Here is an 18,757-nt window from a genome sequence, read left to right as displayed (position 1 = left end):
CCAACACTTCCGTGTTGTTGGGGAGGGCGCTTCCGACGCAGAGGTGGGAGGTTGGAGGTCGGAGGTCGGAGGTTAGAGGAGTGGAGGGTTACCTGCTTGTCGGGATGGTGTCGAGCGAGGTTTCTGTGTCTGGAGCCAGGGCTCTGGGCGAATCGAGGCCCGCGCAGTAATGAAAGCGAGAGCGCGGGCCGAGTTGGGCCACTCGGGCTTTCGTGCGGGCGCGGCCTGAATGTGTAGACGTTCCGGACGAGCTGGTGCAGAAGTGACAGCGAATCGGAAGATGTGAAGATGGAAGGGATCCTGTACAAGTGGACCAATTACCTGACGGGTGAGCGCAGCCAGGCCCCCGGGGGCTCGCCGCTGTGTCAGTGGAAAGAAATCAGTTCGCTTGCACTGGGCCTGGCTGAAAACAGTCATGGCTTTACCAGGGGCAGTCCTGTTGGTGAATCTTGAGAAGGAGTGGGCTCAGAGACGATGGGCCGAACGGCTACCTTTTACACCGTAATAGTTCGGTAGAAGCGGCTGTTCAGGGGCACAGAGCTCTCCTGCGGCACTTCTACGCACATCGCCAAGTTTCACCAAACCCGACACCGCTACTCGTTTCTTCTGGGATCTTCTGATCCCGGCTGTCGCAGAAATGGGCATTGCAGAGTCCCCTTGGGAACTGCGTTGATGCAGAGTAGAATCGTAGTCGCCTCACTATAAGGGAGATAACAAGGTGTAGAGCTGGATGAACACAGCAGGCCAAACAGCATCAGAGGAGCAGGAAGGCTGACGTTTCGGGCCTGGACCCTTCTTCAGAAAGGATGTGATAGCACTGGAGAGAGTACAGAGGAGGTTCACTAGATGTTGCCTGGGATGGAAATAATGAACTATAAGGAGAGTCTACATAGGCTTGGATTGTCTTCTTCAGAGCAGAGAAGACTGGGGTTGGCGGGGTGAGGGGGGGTGCGGTCATGAACCAGTTTATGAGATTATGAGGGGTATGGATAGGGTAAGTAGAGAGTAGCTGTTCCCCTTAGGTGTGGGATCTGTCATAAGGGGTCATGGTTTTTGGGCAAGGGGCAGGAAATTCAGAGGATTTGAGAAAAAAAAAAATCACTGAAGGTAGTGGGAATCTGGAATGCACTGCCTGGGAAAGTAATGGAAGTGAGAAACCTTTACGACTTCTTAAAAAAAAAGTATGACCACTTGAAATATCAAAACATTCAAGGTTATGGAACAAGTGCAGGAAATTGGGATTGTTGTGCCTTTAGTGGTAGTTATTGTCAGTGCAGACGTGATGGGCTGAAGGGCCTTTCCTGTGTTGCATGATTCTAAGACTGTGGCAGTATTTTTGGAGTTTATTTTTAATTTTATCAACTGACAGAGGAATTTTAAAGAATTACTTTCTCATTGACTGCATATTCAGTTCCAGTCTTGAACAAACCAATGGTCCAGAGTGGTGCTACCAAGCCTCTGACAATAGTACTCTATTGGTATCATCAGATGAGTTTTTCTCCTTTTTTTTGCCCCAAAATCGATTACAGTGGCTTCATCCAGTATGACCTCCGAACTTAACTGTTATAATGAACCTACTTTTCAAATGTACAAAATGAAGTAATGTACACAGATCACTGGAAAAGCTCAGCAGGTCTGACAGCATCTGTGAAGAAAAATTCAGAGTTAACATTTCAGGTCCGATGACCTTTCAGAACTGAGGAAGGGTCACCGGACTTGAAACGTTAACTCTGACTTTTTCTTTACAGATGCTGGCACACCTGCTGAGCTTTTCCAGCAACTTCTGTTTTTGTTCCTGATTTACAGCATCCGCAGTTCTTTTGGTTTTATACAGATCACTGTTCTATTTTAGATTCCAGTGCTAGTATTAAATACTCCTAGGTTAGGACCATAACACAGCTTGTTCTGAAGTAATTTTTTTAAATTTTACACATCAGTATTTACCTCAATTTGAAATGTGTATGTGTAGCGTTTCCATTTTGGAGTTTAGTTGTGGAGGAACTATGTTTGGTCAACCTACACAGTTTACATAAGGGTTTACAACTGGCAGAAGTATAGATGTAATTAATCTTTCTCTAGATTTGAGCCTGGTCCCTGAGCAGCACCTAGTCCTTTATTAATTCATGCTCCGCTACTCTAGAATGTAGGCCATGTATGCATCAATGATATTTAATATTTAAGATTTTCTTTGATCACAATTCTGCATAGTACAAATAAAAGTAGCCTCTTCCCACCTATTGCATACGAGCCAGAAATATTTAGTTCCAAAAGCATTAAAAAGTTAAATAATTCCTGTCATGTGAAGTTTGGTGCTTCAAAAAATTAATCCTAATCAAGATTGCAAATTCTCTCTCCTAGGTTGGCAACCTCGTTGGTTCGTCCTGGATAATGGCATACTTTCCTATTATGATTCTCAGGATGACGTTAACAAAGGCAGCAAAGGAAGTATCAAAATGGCTGTATGTGAAATTAAAGGTAGGGAAAAAGCTATTTCCCAAGTCAAAAATCATAAATGAAAGATTTTCATATTCTTTTTCATAATCTCTGTCACATAATACTAGTGCAGAATCGCTGCTTCAGTTCTGCAACTGAAAATTAAGTGTGTGATGTTCTAATCATTGATTTCAACATACTTGCTGAAGATTGGCTCTTGGAAACTGATCATTTAATAGATACTTTGCATGGAGTTTGCTGTAAACTGTGAACCTTTTTATCAAAATTACATTGCTAGAATTTTTGATTTAGATATCTATAGAAAATGTTTATGTATTTTGTACTTCATACACCACTGGAGCATTTTACATGTTTCTTTTTAAATCAGTTCATTCAACAGACAGCACACGAATGGAATTAATTATTCCTGGAGAGCAGCATTTCTATGTGAAATCAGTCAACGCTGCTGAAAGACAGAGATGGTTGGTGGCACTAGGAAGTTCAAAAGCTTGTCTCACAGATACCAGGACTAAAAAGGAAAAAGGTAACATTAACTGCAAACAGGATTTGTAATGCAAATAAATGACACTGAAGGCTTTCTAATTGTTGATTGTTTTCGTGATAAAATATTGTGCAAATAGTTTGTTTTTCTGTTCTGCTTGCATTATTTCTTGTGTCCAGTGTATTGTTCCAAAAGAAAAGCATAGCTAGATCTTAAAACCTGCCTGAAGTAACACATTGTTGAGTAAAACTATTATGAAAATGTCAACGAATGTAATGATTATAACTTTGTTGAAAAATTAATTGCCCTCTAAGTTGTATAAGCACGTTTTGTGAATTACATTAAGTTGAAAAAAAACTAAATGGAGATACTGACCTTGACATTGCACTAACATTCCTTGTAAGTCTATTCCATTTGCTCTTGCTGGACAAATTGACATTGAGCTTGCTCATGTAAATGAGTTAAGTTAATCTTTTTGGTTTATCTGTAAATTGTGTACTTTCTTCTGAATTACCTAGAAATCAGTGAAACCAATGAGTCTCTCAAAACAAAGATGTCAGAACTTCGGTTGTACTGTGACTTGTTGATGCAGCAAGTTCATACGATACAAGAGTCTGTCAAACAAGACCAGCCGAGTTTATCTCCTCCTGAGGTATGATACCCCATAGGTATACTGGCAAATAGTTTTGATTTTGAAGGTGTATAATCGCATTTGCTACTCTAGTAGGTAACCAGCAAAATGTTGGACACTAACTAGAAGGCCTCAAAGGCAATTTCTATGTCTTATGGTCAGGTGATCTATCTTTCTCTAGTTGAGCAAGATTTTTATTTGCTATATCTAGGTGATCCTAGCAGGTCACAGAAATGCATACATCATGGAAATGGGCCATACATCCCAAGAAGTTGACATTGGTTCTCATCCTTCACCCAAAAACTTCCATTCCTTTTTAAAAATATATTCATTTGTGGGATGTGGGCATTGCTGGCTGGCCAGCATTTATTGCCCGTCCCTAGTGGCCATCAGAAGCTGTTGGTGAGCTGCCTTCTTGAACTGCTGCAGTCCACCTGCTGTGGGTTGACACACAATACCATTACGAAGGGAATTCCAGGATTTTGACCCAATGACAGTGAAGGAACGACGATACATTTCCATGTCAGAATGGTGAGTGGCTTGGAGGGGAACTTGATGGTGGTGGCGTTCCCATGTATCTGCTGTCTTTGTCCTTCCAGATGGAAGTGGACGTAGGTTTGGAAGGTGCTGTCTGAGCATCTTTCGTGAATTTCTGTAGTGCATCGTATAGATAGTAAACACTACTGCTACTGAGCATCAGTGGTAGAGGGAGTGGATACTAATGGATGTCGTGCCAATCAAGTGGGCTACTTTGTCCCGGATAGTGTCAAGCCTCTTGAGTGTTGTTGGAGCTGCACCCATCCAGACAAATGTGGAGTATTTCATCACATTCCTGACTTGTGCCTTGTAGATGGCAGACAGGCTTCGGGGAGTCAGGAGGTGAGTTACTCACCGCAGTGTTCCTAGCCTCTGTTTTAAACCTCAGGATGTTGATGGTGGGGGATTTGTGTTTATGCATCCTGTACCCATATCCCTACATCCAACTATCAAATATAAATGTTGATAGTATGTGCCTTAACTTCTGTCTGGGAGTATATTCTATAGCCTCACAACCTGTCTGATCATTATACAGAAGAGTAAATAGCACTCTTTTCTGTTTACATTGCTAAGTTTCTAATACAGCTTTGGGGAATAATGAGCAGTTGCCCAACTTAAGCCTCCAGAATGAAGAAAAGTCACGTTTTTAATAAAATAGTATGAATAGGGTAAAGTGTTGCCCCATATTTTGGAACTTAATTAAAGTTTGTGTGGAGTCTATGAATTGTGTAAAGCAATGGTGCTTTTAGGTTCTTATGCAGTTTAGGATTTGGACAGGGGGTCAGTTAGAACATAGAACATAGAACATTACAGCGCAGTACAGGCCCTTCGGCCCTCGATGTTGAGCCGACCTGTGAAACCAATCTGAAGCCCATCTAACCTAAACTATTCCATTATCATCCATATATTTATCCAATGACCATTTAACTGCCCTTAAAGTGGGCGAGTCTACTATTTTTGCAGGCAGGGCATTCCACACCCTTACTACTCTCTGAGTAAAGAACCTACCTCTGACATCTGTCCTATATCTATCACCCCTCAATTTAAAGCTATGTCCCCTCGTGCTAGCCATCACCATCCGAGGAAAAAGGCTCCCACTGTCCACCCTATTAATCGTCTGATCATCTTGTATGTCTCTATCAAGTCACCTCTTAACCTTCTTCTCTCTAACGAAAACAGCCTCAAGACCCTCAGCCTTTCCTCATAAGACCTTCCCTCCATACCAGGCAACATCCTGGTAAATCTCCTCTGCACCCTTTCCAATGCTTCCACATCCTTCCTGTAATGCGGTGACCAGAACTGTACGCAATACTCCAAGTGCGGCCGCACCAGAGTTTTGTACAGCTGCAACATGACCTCATGGCTCCGAAACTCAATCCCTCTACCAATAAAACCTAACATACTGTACGCCTTCTTAACAACGCTATCAACCTGGGTGGCAACTTTCAGTGATCTATGCACATGGACACCGAGATCTTTCTGCTCATCCACACTACCAAGAATCTTACCATTAGCCCAGTACTCTGTATTCCTGTTACTCCTTCCAAAGTGAATCACCTCACACTTTTCCGCATTAAACTCCATTTGCCACCTCTCAGCCCAGCTCTGCAGCTTATCTATGTCCCTCTGTAACCTGCAACATCCTTCCGCACTATCCACAACTCCACCAACTTTGGTGTCATCCGCAAATTTACTAACCCATCCTTCTACGCCCTCATCCAGGTCATTTATAAAAATGACAAACAGCAGTGGCCCCAAAACAGATCCTTGAGGTACACCACTAGTAACTGAACTCCAGGATGAACATTTCCCATCAACCACCACCCTCTGTCTTCTTACAGCGAGCCAATTTCTGATCCAAACCGCTAAATCACCCTCAATCCCATGCCTCCGTATTTTCTGCAATAGCCTACCGTGGGGAACCTTATCAAACGCTTTACTGAAATCCAAATACACCACATCAACCGCTTTACCCTCATCCACCTGTTTGGTCACCTTCTCGAAGAGCTCAATAAGGTTTGTGAGGCACGACCTATCCTTCACAAAACCATGTTGACTATCCCTAATCAAATTATTCCTTTCTAGATGATTATAAATCCTATCTCTTATAATCCTTTCCAACACTTTACCCACAACCGAAGTAAGGCTCACTCGTCTATAATTACCAGGGTTGTCTCTACTCCCCTTCTTGAACATGAGGACAACATTTGCTAGTCTCCAGTCTTCTGGCACTATTCCTGAAGACAATGACGACATAAAGATCAAAGCTAAAGGCTCTGCAATCTCCTCTCTAGCTTCCCAGAGAATCCTAGGATAAATCCCATCTGGCCCAGGGGACTTATCTATTTTCACACCTTCCAGAATTGCTAACACCTCCTCCTTATGAACCTCAATCCCGTCTAGTCTAATAGACTGTATCTCAGTATTCTCCTCGACTACATTGTCTTTTTCCTGTGTGAATACTGACGAAAAATATTCATTTAGCACCTCTCCTATCTCTTCGGACTCCACGCACAACTTCCCACTACTGTCCTTGACCGGCCCCAATCTTACTCTAGTCATTCTCTTATTCCTGACATACCTATAGAAAGCTTTAGGGTTTTCCTTGATCCTACCTGCTAAAGACTTCTCATGTCCCCTCCTGGCTCTTCTTAGCTCTCTCTTTAGGTCCTTCCTGGCTAACTTGTAACTCTCAAGTGCCCTAACTGAGCCTTCGCGCCTCATCTCTACATAAGCCTCCTTCTTCCCCTTGACAAGAGATTCAACTTCTTTAGTAAATCACGGTTCCCTCTCTCGACCACTTCCTCCCTGCCTGACAGGTACATACTTCTCAAGGACACGCAGTAGCTGTTCCTTGAACAAGCTCCACATTTCAATTGTGCCCAGCCCCTGCAGTTTCCTTCTCCATCCTATGCATCCTAAATCTTGCCTCATCGCCTCATAATTGCCTTTCCCCCAGCTATAACTCTTGCCCTGCGGTATATACCGATCCCTTTCCATCGCTAAAGTAATTAGCTCAGTTGGTTGGACAGCTGGTTTGCAATAATAGAGTGTCACTTCCTGCACTGGCTGAGCTTACCATGAAAAACTTTCCTTCTCAATCTTTTCCCTCTCCTAAGGCAAAGTGATCCTTGGGTTAAACCACCAATCATCCCTTTCTAATGAGAGGGCAGCTCTCTCGTACAGTAGAACTACGATGACTTTTAGTATTTGGACAATTATGGATATACAATGGTCATTGATAAAATGTGGTCTGAATTTAAAGCATGTTGTGAAATATGTATATTTAAGTAATGTTTTGTTTTTGTTTCATAGACTATGAATGAAGCTTCCTCCTTGCTCAGTGCCACTTGCAATACATTCATTTCAACTCTTGATGAGTGTATGAAGATAGCTAATGCCAAGTTTAAACCGGAAATGTTCCAGTTTTCTCTCGCTGATCCACTTGTCTCTCCTGTATCACCTTCACCTGTTCAGATGGTTCGGGTAGGAAACTATATGAAAAAAACAAAAAATTACATATAGTAATGCTTTTGCATTTTGTCTACTGCTTTTTCTTGTAAAATATTGTCTTGTTCGTGACTGGCTGTTAATATAAATTGAGCTATAGTATCAACTAATTTAGATGATACTCAAATTGGTAACTTTCTTTTTGATATTACAGATAAAACGATCCATTAGTCATCCAGGTACCATTCTTTATGATGGGTAAGGGAAAGGAATTTTGCTATTTGGTTGATGCAAATTGTATTTGGCCACTGGTATTTGTGATAATTAATAATAATGAGACCTTTACAACTATAATATTTTCTAGCCCAGTATTTTTACCAGAATTATCACTTGTTCAATATGAGTATGGTTGTTGTAGAATTTGCTTGTAATTGACATTTGCAGTAATGCTACATTCTTAATTCCTGAACATTAGGGATGTCAAATCTATGGCCCGTTGGCCACATATGGCCTACTAAAGCATTTACAGCTCATGCGTACTTTTTACAAGGAATTGCTCCTTCAGTTAGATACTCTTTCTGTCCTGTATGAGCTGCTGCAGTCCTGCAGGTGAGCTTATCACCAGCAAATGCGGGAGAGGACAAGACTGTGACTGGAGAAGCCACAAGCAGCCTGAGTCCTTTAGCCATGGTGGTGAGTCTATGGGCCAGCTCTGGAAATAGGAGGCTTTCTACTTTGATTTCAGATCTGCAGTATTTCACAGATGGAAAGGAGTGGGAACTGGCATTGGGGATGGGGCCCCTCACCTGGATCATCCCTGTTCCTGGCCACCACCTTGAAGCAAATTGTGGCGGATGAAGTTCTGCCAGCCCACCTTCCTCTTGTAGAAAGGGGAGTTCTTGGCAATATGGTAGAATATGCTGAGAGTTAGTTTCTTACTGTTCTGGATGGCCATGGCAATCGGGGCTGAGTAGGAGTGTGGGGGCCGGAGCAGCTTTAGCAGTTCCACTTAGCTGGTCAGGGCCAGCTAGCACAGCTCACCACTGCTGTCAAAAGCCAAGGAGGTGGTGGGTAAGAACTGCTGGCTACTGCAGAAGAAAAGGGCTCTGGCTGTTCAGGTAGGATGCCGTGGAGCTGCAGACGCAGGCCCTGTTGAGCCGCTGGAACAGGTTGGTGACTCCCCAGTGGGCAGCTGACCTGGTGGTACATTTAAAAGTTCTCGCAGTAGGCTGCCATCTCAGAGACCTGTGGTGCTGTCTTGAAACAGCTGGATGCATTTTCAATAGCTTTCTGAGGCAGGTTTGCTCTCGTGTTGTTCATTTTCCTGGTAAGTTTTTGTTTTGGATTGTTTTCTGGAAGTCAAAGGGGACAGAATAAACCTGACAGAGTAAGAGAAAGAGATTAGTGGTTTAGAGATAGGAGAATGGGCGTGAAAGTAGGAAAGAGGTAAGACTGTGGGAGAAATGAAAAATAAGCTGTAAGAGGTAGAAACCAAGGCTAAAAAACTGCTTCCTTCTGACCCCCATTTTCATGTGAAATCTGGCAAGGCCAACTTTTGGAGTGTGACCAACCAGAAGCCACGGAAGGACAGTGTTAGTTAAACCTAATTCCTTAGCTTTTTCTGATGGTCATGAATTGTGGCTGATTCCTTTCCTCTGTCTAGCTCTGCTTATTACCCAAAAAGGCAATAATTGATATTATTATTCAGCTTTGCTGCTTTGAAAGGTTTTGACGGTCATTTCTATTAATTATCAATTATCATTTAAATTATCAATTTATTGCTTTATAATTTTCTTTCTCTCTCTTTTGTTGAAATTAAATTTTGTCTTTAGCAGGAAACTGAACACAATTTACCAAAAAGAAGCAGTTATTGTGACACCACATGAGGAAGTACCCAGGACAATGTCGGAATATTCAGGTGTTGAATCAAACAGTGATAGCGCTCTGGACTACGCAGAAAGTAAGCACGACTTAATTCTATTCCTAGAATAAAATTAGTTTCACTTGCCAAATTAACTCTGAAACATTTTTATTCTAATCATTTAAACTATGAATCTCAAAGCTTGGTTATTTTATTCATTGTTTTCAATGTGGAAGAATTCTATGGTGATTACATGAAGCAGAACATTATGGAAGAGGAGCACTCAGTCACAAATATCTGTTTAATATTGGGTAAATTTTTACTTGTAACTAGGTTCCACGAAGTACAATTCACCTGTCAAAATTAGGGATGAGTAATTTCTGCTAATTGGTTGAATTCCAACCTTTCCATCTCCGAATTCTGTCCTCTGCTTGGCCTAGGGGATTAACAGTCACTTAGCTACTCTCTGTTGAACTTGCCAGCAATCTCATTGACTGTCTGTCTGTGATTGGAGGAAGAGAGAAAGGAGAGTGGGGACTATGTTTTTGGGGGCAGGGAGACAACCAAATTAGGGGGTAGGAGGGAACCTGGAGATGGTTGCCACTACTTAAGAGTGACAGAGGAGGACCCTTTTGCTTCTGAAATATCAGAGTGTGGGGACTACGGCTGTGTAAGGAGCCCACGGGCTTTTTGACCAGTCATTAGTGGCAAGAAAAGTAATGGAATTGTTACTAAAGGTGAGAAAAGAATAAACTTCAGAAACAAAAAAAGACTATAATGATTGAATTCATAAGAAAAAATCTTGTTTGAGTGATTGTATTGAATTTTTGTGTGAGAGAGAGAGTAGACAATGGTGAAGGTGTAGATGTAATTTATCTGGATTTTCAAAACACCTTTTGAACCAGTGTCTCGTAATAAACTAATGAGTAAAGTCTGGAGTCACGGTGGAAAAATGGATTGCTAGCTGGCATCAAGACAGAAATCATACAGCATGAATGGCAGGAGGTGGGAAGTGATCTTCTACAAGGATCAGTTTTGGGATCATTGCAAAAAACAATATACATTATTGATTTGGACTTTAGAATCAAAAAAACAATGTTTAATGTTCTATATGATGCAAAATAAGGAGATGAGCATCATCAATACTGAAGAAGACTGCAACATATTACAGAAGGGCATATTACACATTTTCAGTCATTCAGGCAAATGAAGCTCAACATAAGTATGAGGTAGTACGTTTTGGCAGAAAGAATAGGGAGGTTACTTACAAGGTGCAAGTCTAATTGTGTACAGGGTCAAAAGGACCTTGGAATACATCAATCTCTAATAGATGCCACAGGTTAGTAAAGCAAAGTTTTCTGTTATTTCTAGACAAGAGATGGTGAGAGAGAGGGAGAATTGAAAACATGAGAGTTATGCTACGTGTGTATTGAACCATGCTTACACTACACTTGAACGTACTGCATGCAGTCCTGGTTATTATATTATTGAAAGCAAGTAGAGGTAGTGGAGAAAGTGCAGAGAAGATAACCAGAAATGCATGGGTATACATATCAGGAAAGGATTGACAGGCTGGGGCTTCCTTTTGAGAGAAAAAGAAAGTTGAGAGATTAGCTAAAATGTTAAAATTATGAAATATTTTGATAGAGCAAATACAAAGAGAATGTTTTCATTCAGGCAAAGGAGCGAAACTAGAGGCCAATGCTGTAAGGTGGTCTCCAAGACATCCAAGAGTATCTTAAACCAAACAGTGAAGAGAATGTGAAACTCACTGTCACAGAAGGAGTGGTTGAAGCGAATAGTTTAGATGTATTTAAAGGGAATTTATTTAATTTTCATTTTATTTAACAGAATTAATAGAATAGAGCGTTGCAATGCTAGACTTAGATGAAGAAATTTGGGAGGAGACTCAAATAAAGCATGAATGCCATCATGGACAGGTTTGACCAAATTGACCTGTTTTTGAGCTATGTATTCCATGTAACTGAATAAATCATGAACAAAATCTCAAATTTGGACAAAGCAGATGTCCTTTCACAATTTTAAGGTACCATTGAATATGGACTTACTTAAGCAATTATAACTTTGTTCAGAGTTTGAAAAAGAAAAACCGGGTAGGGGGACAAAGGGGTCAGACCTGCTGTGTTTCTCCAAGAATGTCTATTTTTGTTTGTTATAGATGTCCAATATCAACAGTTTCTTGTTTTAATTTAGTGTTTAATTTACTACCACATCTCATTCAGGTATGCAACTATGTAGAGGTTCTGCTCACCAATGTAGTTTCTCTTCTTTCCTGGCTGACTGTCAACAATCCCTTTGTCTGCCTACCCTTCTTTTTCTCACTCTTTCTCTAAGTAGATTTCTCTACCAATTTGCTCATGCCTCCCACGTTCCTTCCCAACCCCCCTACCTTCCCAATTGCCAGCGTAAATACCACCTTTTCCTACCTGCTTCTAGTAGTAAAGAAGGGTCACTGACCTTGAAACGTTAACTGTGTCTTCTCTCCACAGCTACTCCCAGACCTGCTGAGTTTCTCCAGCAATTTCCATTGTTAGATATGAGCCTTTTAAGATCCAACTGCCGCTTTGTGACACTAAATGAACATAAAATAGAAGCAACAGTACAGAAGGCATTAGCCAGACTGTTCTTCAGAGCATTCTGCTGGGTGCTTAAGTTACACCAATGATCAATACTGTGACCTACCAGCTATAAAGGTGGAACTTTCATTTAAACATTGAGTAAATTGAAACAAAAACAGAAATTGATGGAGGTCTGACAGCATCTGTGGAGAGAAAGCAGAGTTAATACTTTGAGTCCTGTGACCCTCCTTCAGAAGAGGGCTTAGAAAATTTGGTATTTGTGCTGAAGACGGTGGTGTATGTGGCATGGGAAAGGAGTGAGCAGATTAATGGAGATGGAGCCCAGAGACAGAGCGATAGGGAGACAATAGAATGGATGGTCCTTTGCTCGGGGAAGAAGATAACTAATAATTGGGAACGTAGGTGAAAATGGGTTATGTTCTCCATCCTTACTATCTAAGGCTCCAGACACACCTTCCAAGTAAAGCAGCAATTTACCTGCACTTCTACTCAATCTTGTCCACTGTATTTGTGCTCACAGTGTGGTCTCTTCTACATTGGGGAAATGAAACACAGATTAGGAGACTGCTTTGTGGAACAACTTCATTCTGTCAGCCATTCTGAAATGGCCCTGAACTTCCAAATGCCTGCCATTTCAACACACCGCTGGGTTCCCTGACCAACATTGCCATCTCAGGTGCGCTACCGTGCTCCGGCAAGAAGCTGGAAGAATAGCATCTAATTTTCTACTTGGCAAATTCTGCAGACTGCAGGACTGAATTTTGAGTTCAATAATTTTAGAAGCTGAACACCTTCTTCCATTTCTTTACGCCCCTGCCCAGTCTTCAGCATAAAGAGCACCTTTTCATAGCTACTGTTAGTTCTGAAGGAGGGTCACTGACTGGACTCGATACGTTAACTCTGCTTTATCTTCACAGATGCTGCCAGATGTGCTATGTTTCTCCAGAAATCTGTTTTTGTTTCAGATTTCCAACATTCACAGTTTTTTGTTTTATTTTGCTGCATTAGCCTGTCCATGCTTTTAATAACTGTGTCTTTTCAGCTTTGTGGAAGGAAAACTGAAACATGGAGATGGAGTGTTTACACTGAACCAAGATTATAAAATTTATTTTTCAACCTTTTTACAGAGACTGCTCAGATTTCTTGCAATTCCTTACCTACTGCAAATGGTGAATTCCCATCAGTGGTCATTCCAGAAGAAAATGTTGGGAACTCAAGGAATAAATTATCTGAGACAGAGAGTCCTTTTGTTGCACTTTCAAGTTGAAAACATGTGAATTAAAATGGATTGAAAAGATGGTCACTCCGCTAATATTGCTGTGCAGTTACTGCTGGCATTTATATATTCCAATAAGGTGAAGTGGTTCTAAAATTTCCCAGACTTTCTCTGCACTTTATAATGCATAAAATCAGAAACTTGACAAGCTTACCTAACATTATTTTTATTATATATTTTCAGCAAATTACAACTGTATTTTCTACACTATATTGTGTAATGAATTGTTTAGTGATGGCTTGGTCTGGAATGTCTCCATTCAGAGCATGGTGTAATTAAAAGTTAGTAGCAACAGTGTCACTTGATTGGAAAAATAAGGATGTAGCATGGGGCTGAACACAGCAGTGCTTTTGTGACTGTTGCCAGGACAGGTCTGATGCCAGGAGTTAAATCCTTGGGGCTGTTCATGTCCATTATTTGCACCTGTTTATCCAGAGGGAGTATGCCTCCTGGAAGAATTGCTATTAAATGTTGATTTTTGTTTAGACCCTTTATTTAATTTTGTTGTTTTGTACATTTTGAATAGAATCTTTGTTACATACATCAGTGCTGTACGCTGTCTTAGGATGAGGTTTGGATTGTGCTTCATCTTTTCTAGTAGCAGCCAATTAGTACTGGTTATACCAGAACTTGAATTCTTGTAGAAACAGTTTCTGGAACATAAAGTTATAACTAATGTGTTCTGCACTATTATAAAATCTTTTGTAAAAGAGACACAAGTAAATTCTTCCCAATTCAAAGTGTATGCAATTTAGCGGAGGTGATGAACATAGTGTATTTTATATTCACTAAAAATAGATAAATGAAAGACAGTGGAAACCCAGAGGCAAAATGTAACTAGCAACAGCATAGATGTAATCTTTATCTTCAAGTGAGGTAAATGGTAGAACTTCTTCTATTTCAAATTGATGTAACTATGATAGCTTATTTATGAGCAGGAAGATGAAGTGTTACTGATTGCTGGTGAAAAGGAGTTGTCATTTGTAACTGCTTTCCTTCCTACTTTTCTTTCCATGTCCAGTGTTTCCTGTCTGTTTGCAGAGATTTAAATGGATGTGCGATTAAAAGCTTTCAAAGTTCTTAGGTTTCTGTGTGTGTCAAGCAGAAAGGACTTAGCTATTTTAGAGGTGTAAAATCTAGCTCTCTGCAAGATGTTGTTTAGACTAAGTTCTTTTCAGTTAGAAGAAAAGGTAGTTTGAGGGGGCTTTGACTAAGTTTCTCCAAGAATGGTTTTTTTTTTAAAAAAAAAAAAATTGGGATGCCAGTTCATTGATCAACCAGTTAGCCAAAAAAATTGGAGGTTTAAGAAACCTCTTCTGTATATTACTTTGTTGCTTTGAATACGCTGATCAGTTTTGTTTAACAGTGTAGTTTAACCTGGACACCAGTCTCTTCCGAGAAAAATGCCATTCAAAAAAGCGAGACTAGGGGAGAGAAATTGCTTATTTCAGCAAACAAAAGGAAGCAAAATAGTGTACATAATTTTGTTCTGCCACATATTAAACTACAATTAAGATTCATAGCACTCCAAGCCTTTTGAAATAACAGAATCCTCTTTGCTATAGGTTTAAATTATCAAAGTATTTCAAGCTGTGATGTACGTATTTTATCTAATAATTGAGAACCAATTTGGATAATATAGCCTTATGAGCAATATGTAAGCGAATTCAACTTCAAGCATGTTAGCACTATTTGAGAGTAATATATCCTTGACATTGTAATTCGTTGTGCAGTATAGCACTTTAATCTTCCAAACCCTATTAAAGTCCAAAAATTACCTGATTTTGCTCTACTAAGCAATGCCAGTTTTTAAAGGTTCAGAAAGTATTAAGTAAGTAAAAATGTTAGCATTATTAAGTACCCATAAATGATGGAGTTAATAGAACCAATTTGTTAGGTATGAATGTAAACTGTTAACTATGCCATCATTTTATTCTATGTATGTTTTTCATGAATATTAAATGCTGTGAATATTAAGAGTTTTCATACAAAATTCTATTGTTAAATGAACACAACTTTATATCAGTAGTAGCTTTGCAAAGGCACCAATTTGGGTATTTATGCTTAAATACTTGATTTTGCGGCTTCACCAACAATTTAGTGACTATATCCAATGAAAAACATGTCTAGTGTTAAGTTTCCTGGTTTGTTTTAACTGGCCTGCTTCAGGAGCAACGAGATGGATGGTACAATTGAGCTTGATATCCTGGGAAAAATTTAATCAATATTTCATTACTAATTGCTATTGACCTTGCCTCTCCTGTTAACATGTATACGTAGATGTGGATGAAGATGTAATTAAACTCACTCCTGATTTCTCTCTCTGCCATTTCCCAACCATGATTTTTAACCCCATACTTTATGGTCAAATGGCCTGTTAACATTAACTGTTTCAGCTCACAAGAAAATATCACCACGTGGATTTGATTGGACCCAAAACACATCAGCAAAAATATTTAACTTTCAGAAAAGGAGGGAAGAAAGTGGATAAGTAAAGATCTAACACTAAGTTTTATTAGTGAGATTTTCAAGAAAGAAAAGAATTACCACACTTTTTTTGAGTCTTTGTACTTCACAGTAAGATAGTTATGTTTAAAATTCAGTACATTTGATTTGGAGAATTAAAGATGAAGAAAGCTCAGAAAGGAAAGATGTGCATAATGCACTGTAGAGTAGGCATTTTGAAGTATTATAATGCTAATAACTAGGTAGCGCTGAGCCATTAAAATCTCAACACGAATGATTAGAAAAGTTAATGCGGAGAATGTTAATTTTGCTTTCAGTGAATGTAAAATAGCTTTCAGGAGATGGAGAATAATTTTGCCATGTCAGTGTATCCATTAGGATATGCTAATTCAGCATGGGACTATCTGCTGTTTTCTAATAACTCTTCATATAAAGAAATTAAACTTTTCAGAAAATACTTTCAATCAAGCTTGATATTTCATTTGCATTGAGAAAATAATGGGAGAAACCGCATTCCCTTTAGACAGGAAAACCCAGTCAAAGTAGTTGTTCTGCTTTTCATTGCTAAGTAGAGGTGACTGATTATTACGGAATTCTGATGATCTGTTATTTGTATGTACCTGCTGTTGTGACAATCAACTATGCTAATTTATGATCAACCAACAAATTAGATCTTCTACACTTTAATAGAACTTGAAGAGAGCTTATAGGAAGCATAGTGATATTAACTGCTATTCTAATAGTTTGAATAATATTTGAACTCTGAGTATTTATTTAAAACTGGGTGATGTGGGGGAGTGAAATGTTGGCATACTGATTTGCTAATCATTTTCAGTCACATTGATAAGAATAGTTTTTAGGTTTATATAATCTGAATAAATATTTGCAATTCTCATTAACAATTGAGAGCTAATTTGTGTAACCTTATGAAATACTTTGTGAGCTTTGATAGTATCTGTTTTTCTAAAAAACATAGTTGTTGGGTAATACAGAGCCTAACTATTGCAGGAAAGAAAAGACAGTTTTTGTAATTGCTTTTCATCTTGCACTCATCAGGACAATTTGCCAGAACACCAATGTAAAGGGGAGCAACACTTATGTACTTTGTGAGAAGATGTACCAAGCTTTGTTTAAATTTAAACCAGAATGGACTCACTGATCAAGGCTTTGCACTGAAGAATTAACCAAAGAATGGCTGTCATCCACTCTGTTTAGTTGAAGCGGGCATATTTTGTGTACCTGTTCTTTCTGTTTGCAAGCAACTGAACCATGTATATTAATATAAGTAACTTCAGTACACAAAACTATACTACACTGAGTCTGACTGACCATCTTAAATTGTTTGTCAGTGTAATGTTTAGCACAATCAGGATTATTTAGCAAGTGTTATTCATTTGCAGAATCACATCTAATGTTGGGCAATAGGGTTAGAGTTTTAAATACATGGGCTGGTTGGGTGCAGTTAGTAATGCCAGTCATCATCTAACTGTGATGTTTCTTCCATTCAGAGTCCATCTGCCAACCAATCGGCATGTTCTTCTCGCACAGTTTAAAAAAGAAGTTGTTCTCCTTTACATTGATATTCTTGTGAATTGGCTTGATGAATGCAAAATGAAAATCTTCAAAATATATTTTTTGTCAGTGGCACTTTTTAAAAAATTAAATATAAATAGCTGGTTATTCTTTAATGAAAGCATTTCTCCAGTATAGCCAAGAGCATCTAATAATGAGAATACTTGTGTTGATATATTTTCTGTCCAAGCCATCAATGGACACTTTTCAAAACAACTTAACACCTGTTGATTGTACATAGAATAAATTCCATTCACGCCATACATTTTATCTGCAGCCTTTTGCATCTACATATGACTCGTAATTATTTTTGAACAGTTTTGAAATTTTCCATTAACTCCTGAGCAAATTCTTACCAGTGCCAAATCCCACTTGTTTCGGTACTCTGCAAAGCCAGATTTGATTCTACATTTTTTCTTTGCAGCATATGATTCCAGCCTGTTTGTACTCACATTATATATGAAATGATGAAACCATGCCTGGTATTTAACTACCTTAGGAAACACATCTTAAGTGCATCTAATTTCCTTTAGTTCCCATGCCAATGTAAAATTTGGAATTCTGAGGACATATTGCGCGAGGTAAGATGATCCTGTTCTTCAACACAACACTAGAACTTTGTAATTTAGGAACTCAGTATTTTCAACGATAGCAATAATGTCTAGAAAATGAAAGCTTAAAATGCAGAAAATTTTTGATTTTCTCTAAAATATCTTCTGAATTCTGAGAAAATAATGTTTAAGCTTGCCATAAAATGTAAGTATTACCCTTTAATGCATTCCTGTTTTGACACCAGGACATTAATCAATGTTACAACATAATAGACTATTCATCTTCTGTTATAAGGCATCAAAATATCCTACAACAGATTGCAACATGGCTTAAAAGTACCTTTCAAATTGAAAAATTATCATATTGGATGGATATCTTTTAAGTGCTGCAGCTCAATTCAGTGACCACTGAGATCTGTGCCAACTAGCCAATGATTTTTAACTTCACAAGTACTGGAATACTACCAAATGTAGTTGTTAAAGATAAAGCATCTATGGTAGAATAGTTATTTTTTAAAGTCTAGATGTATGATGCATTGTTAAATTCTAATTTAGACTTTTTTGTAGCTCGAATTTATTTCTTTCTAAACAAAATTCCCGCAAGTTCTGTTGTTTCAACCAAGTGGACCAAAAAGTACATTCAAATGTATTAACAATTTTTAATAATGAAAGAAAATATTTTTGGTGTGTATATGTGTGTATATATATACACTGAGGGAATACTTAACTGAAGTATCTTTGTATACTTTTATTGAAGGTTTAATTGTCCACAGTACTGAAAAGATGATCTGTATTGTAAGAATAAAAACTTGCTCTTGCCATTTGTCTATGATTTCTTACCTTGTTCCCGATGTGAATTCTAATTGATCAAATAAAAG

At 39.0% G+C, this 18,757-nt stretch overlaps 1 protein-coding gene across 4 annotated transcripts; it reads left to right on the top strand.

The window, feature by feature from the left end:
- The first annotated feature begins 3 nt into the window (after nt 1-3).
- On the top strand, nt 4-18,757 carry plekha3 (pleckstrin homology domain containing, family A (phosphoinositide binding specific) member 3). 4 transcript variants are annotated; one of them, XR_002260214.2, is made up of 9 exons: nt 31-328; nt 2,359-2,475; nt 2,822-2,977; nt 3,454-3,587; nt 7,419-7,589; nt 7,768-7,811; nt 9,386-9,513; nt 13,142-13,369; nt 16,813-18,757. XR_002260214.2 is itself a non-coding variant. In XM_020526484.2 (8 exons), exons 1-8 carry the CDS (start codon nt 289-291, stop codon nt 13,279-13,281), a joined length of 930 nt encoding a protein of 309 aa, XP_020382073.1. In that variant the 5' UTR covers nt 4-288; the 3' UTR covers nt 13,282-15,267. The 4 variants fall into 4 exon arrangements, 2 of the variants coding, with proteins under 2 accessions (XP_020382073.1, XP_020382074.1); XR_007262498.1 differs by having other exon boundaries at nt 274-328; nt 9,389-9,513; XM_020526484.2 differs by lacking the exon at nt 16,813-18,757 and having other exon boundaries at nt 4-328; nt 13,142-15,267.

Source organism: Rhincodon typus, chromosome 7 (genome assembly GCF_021869965.1).
Source record: "Rhincodon typus isolate 14 chromosome 7, sRhiTyp1.1, whole genome shotgun sequence".
Taxonomy (NCBI): Eukaryota; Metazoa; Chordata; class Chondrichthyes; order Orectolobiformes; family Rhincodontidae; genus Rhincodon; species Rhincodon typus.
This window is presented reverse-complemented; position numbering and strand designations above follow the sequence as displayed.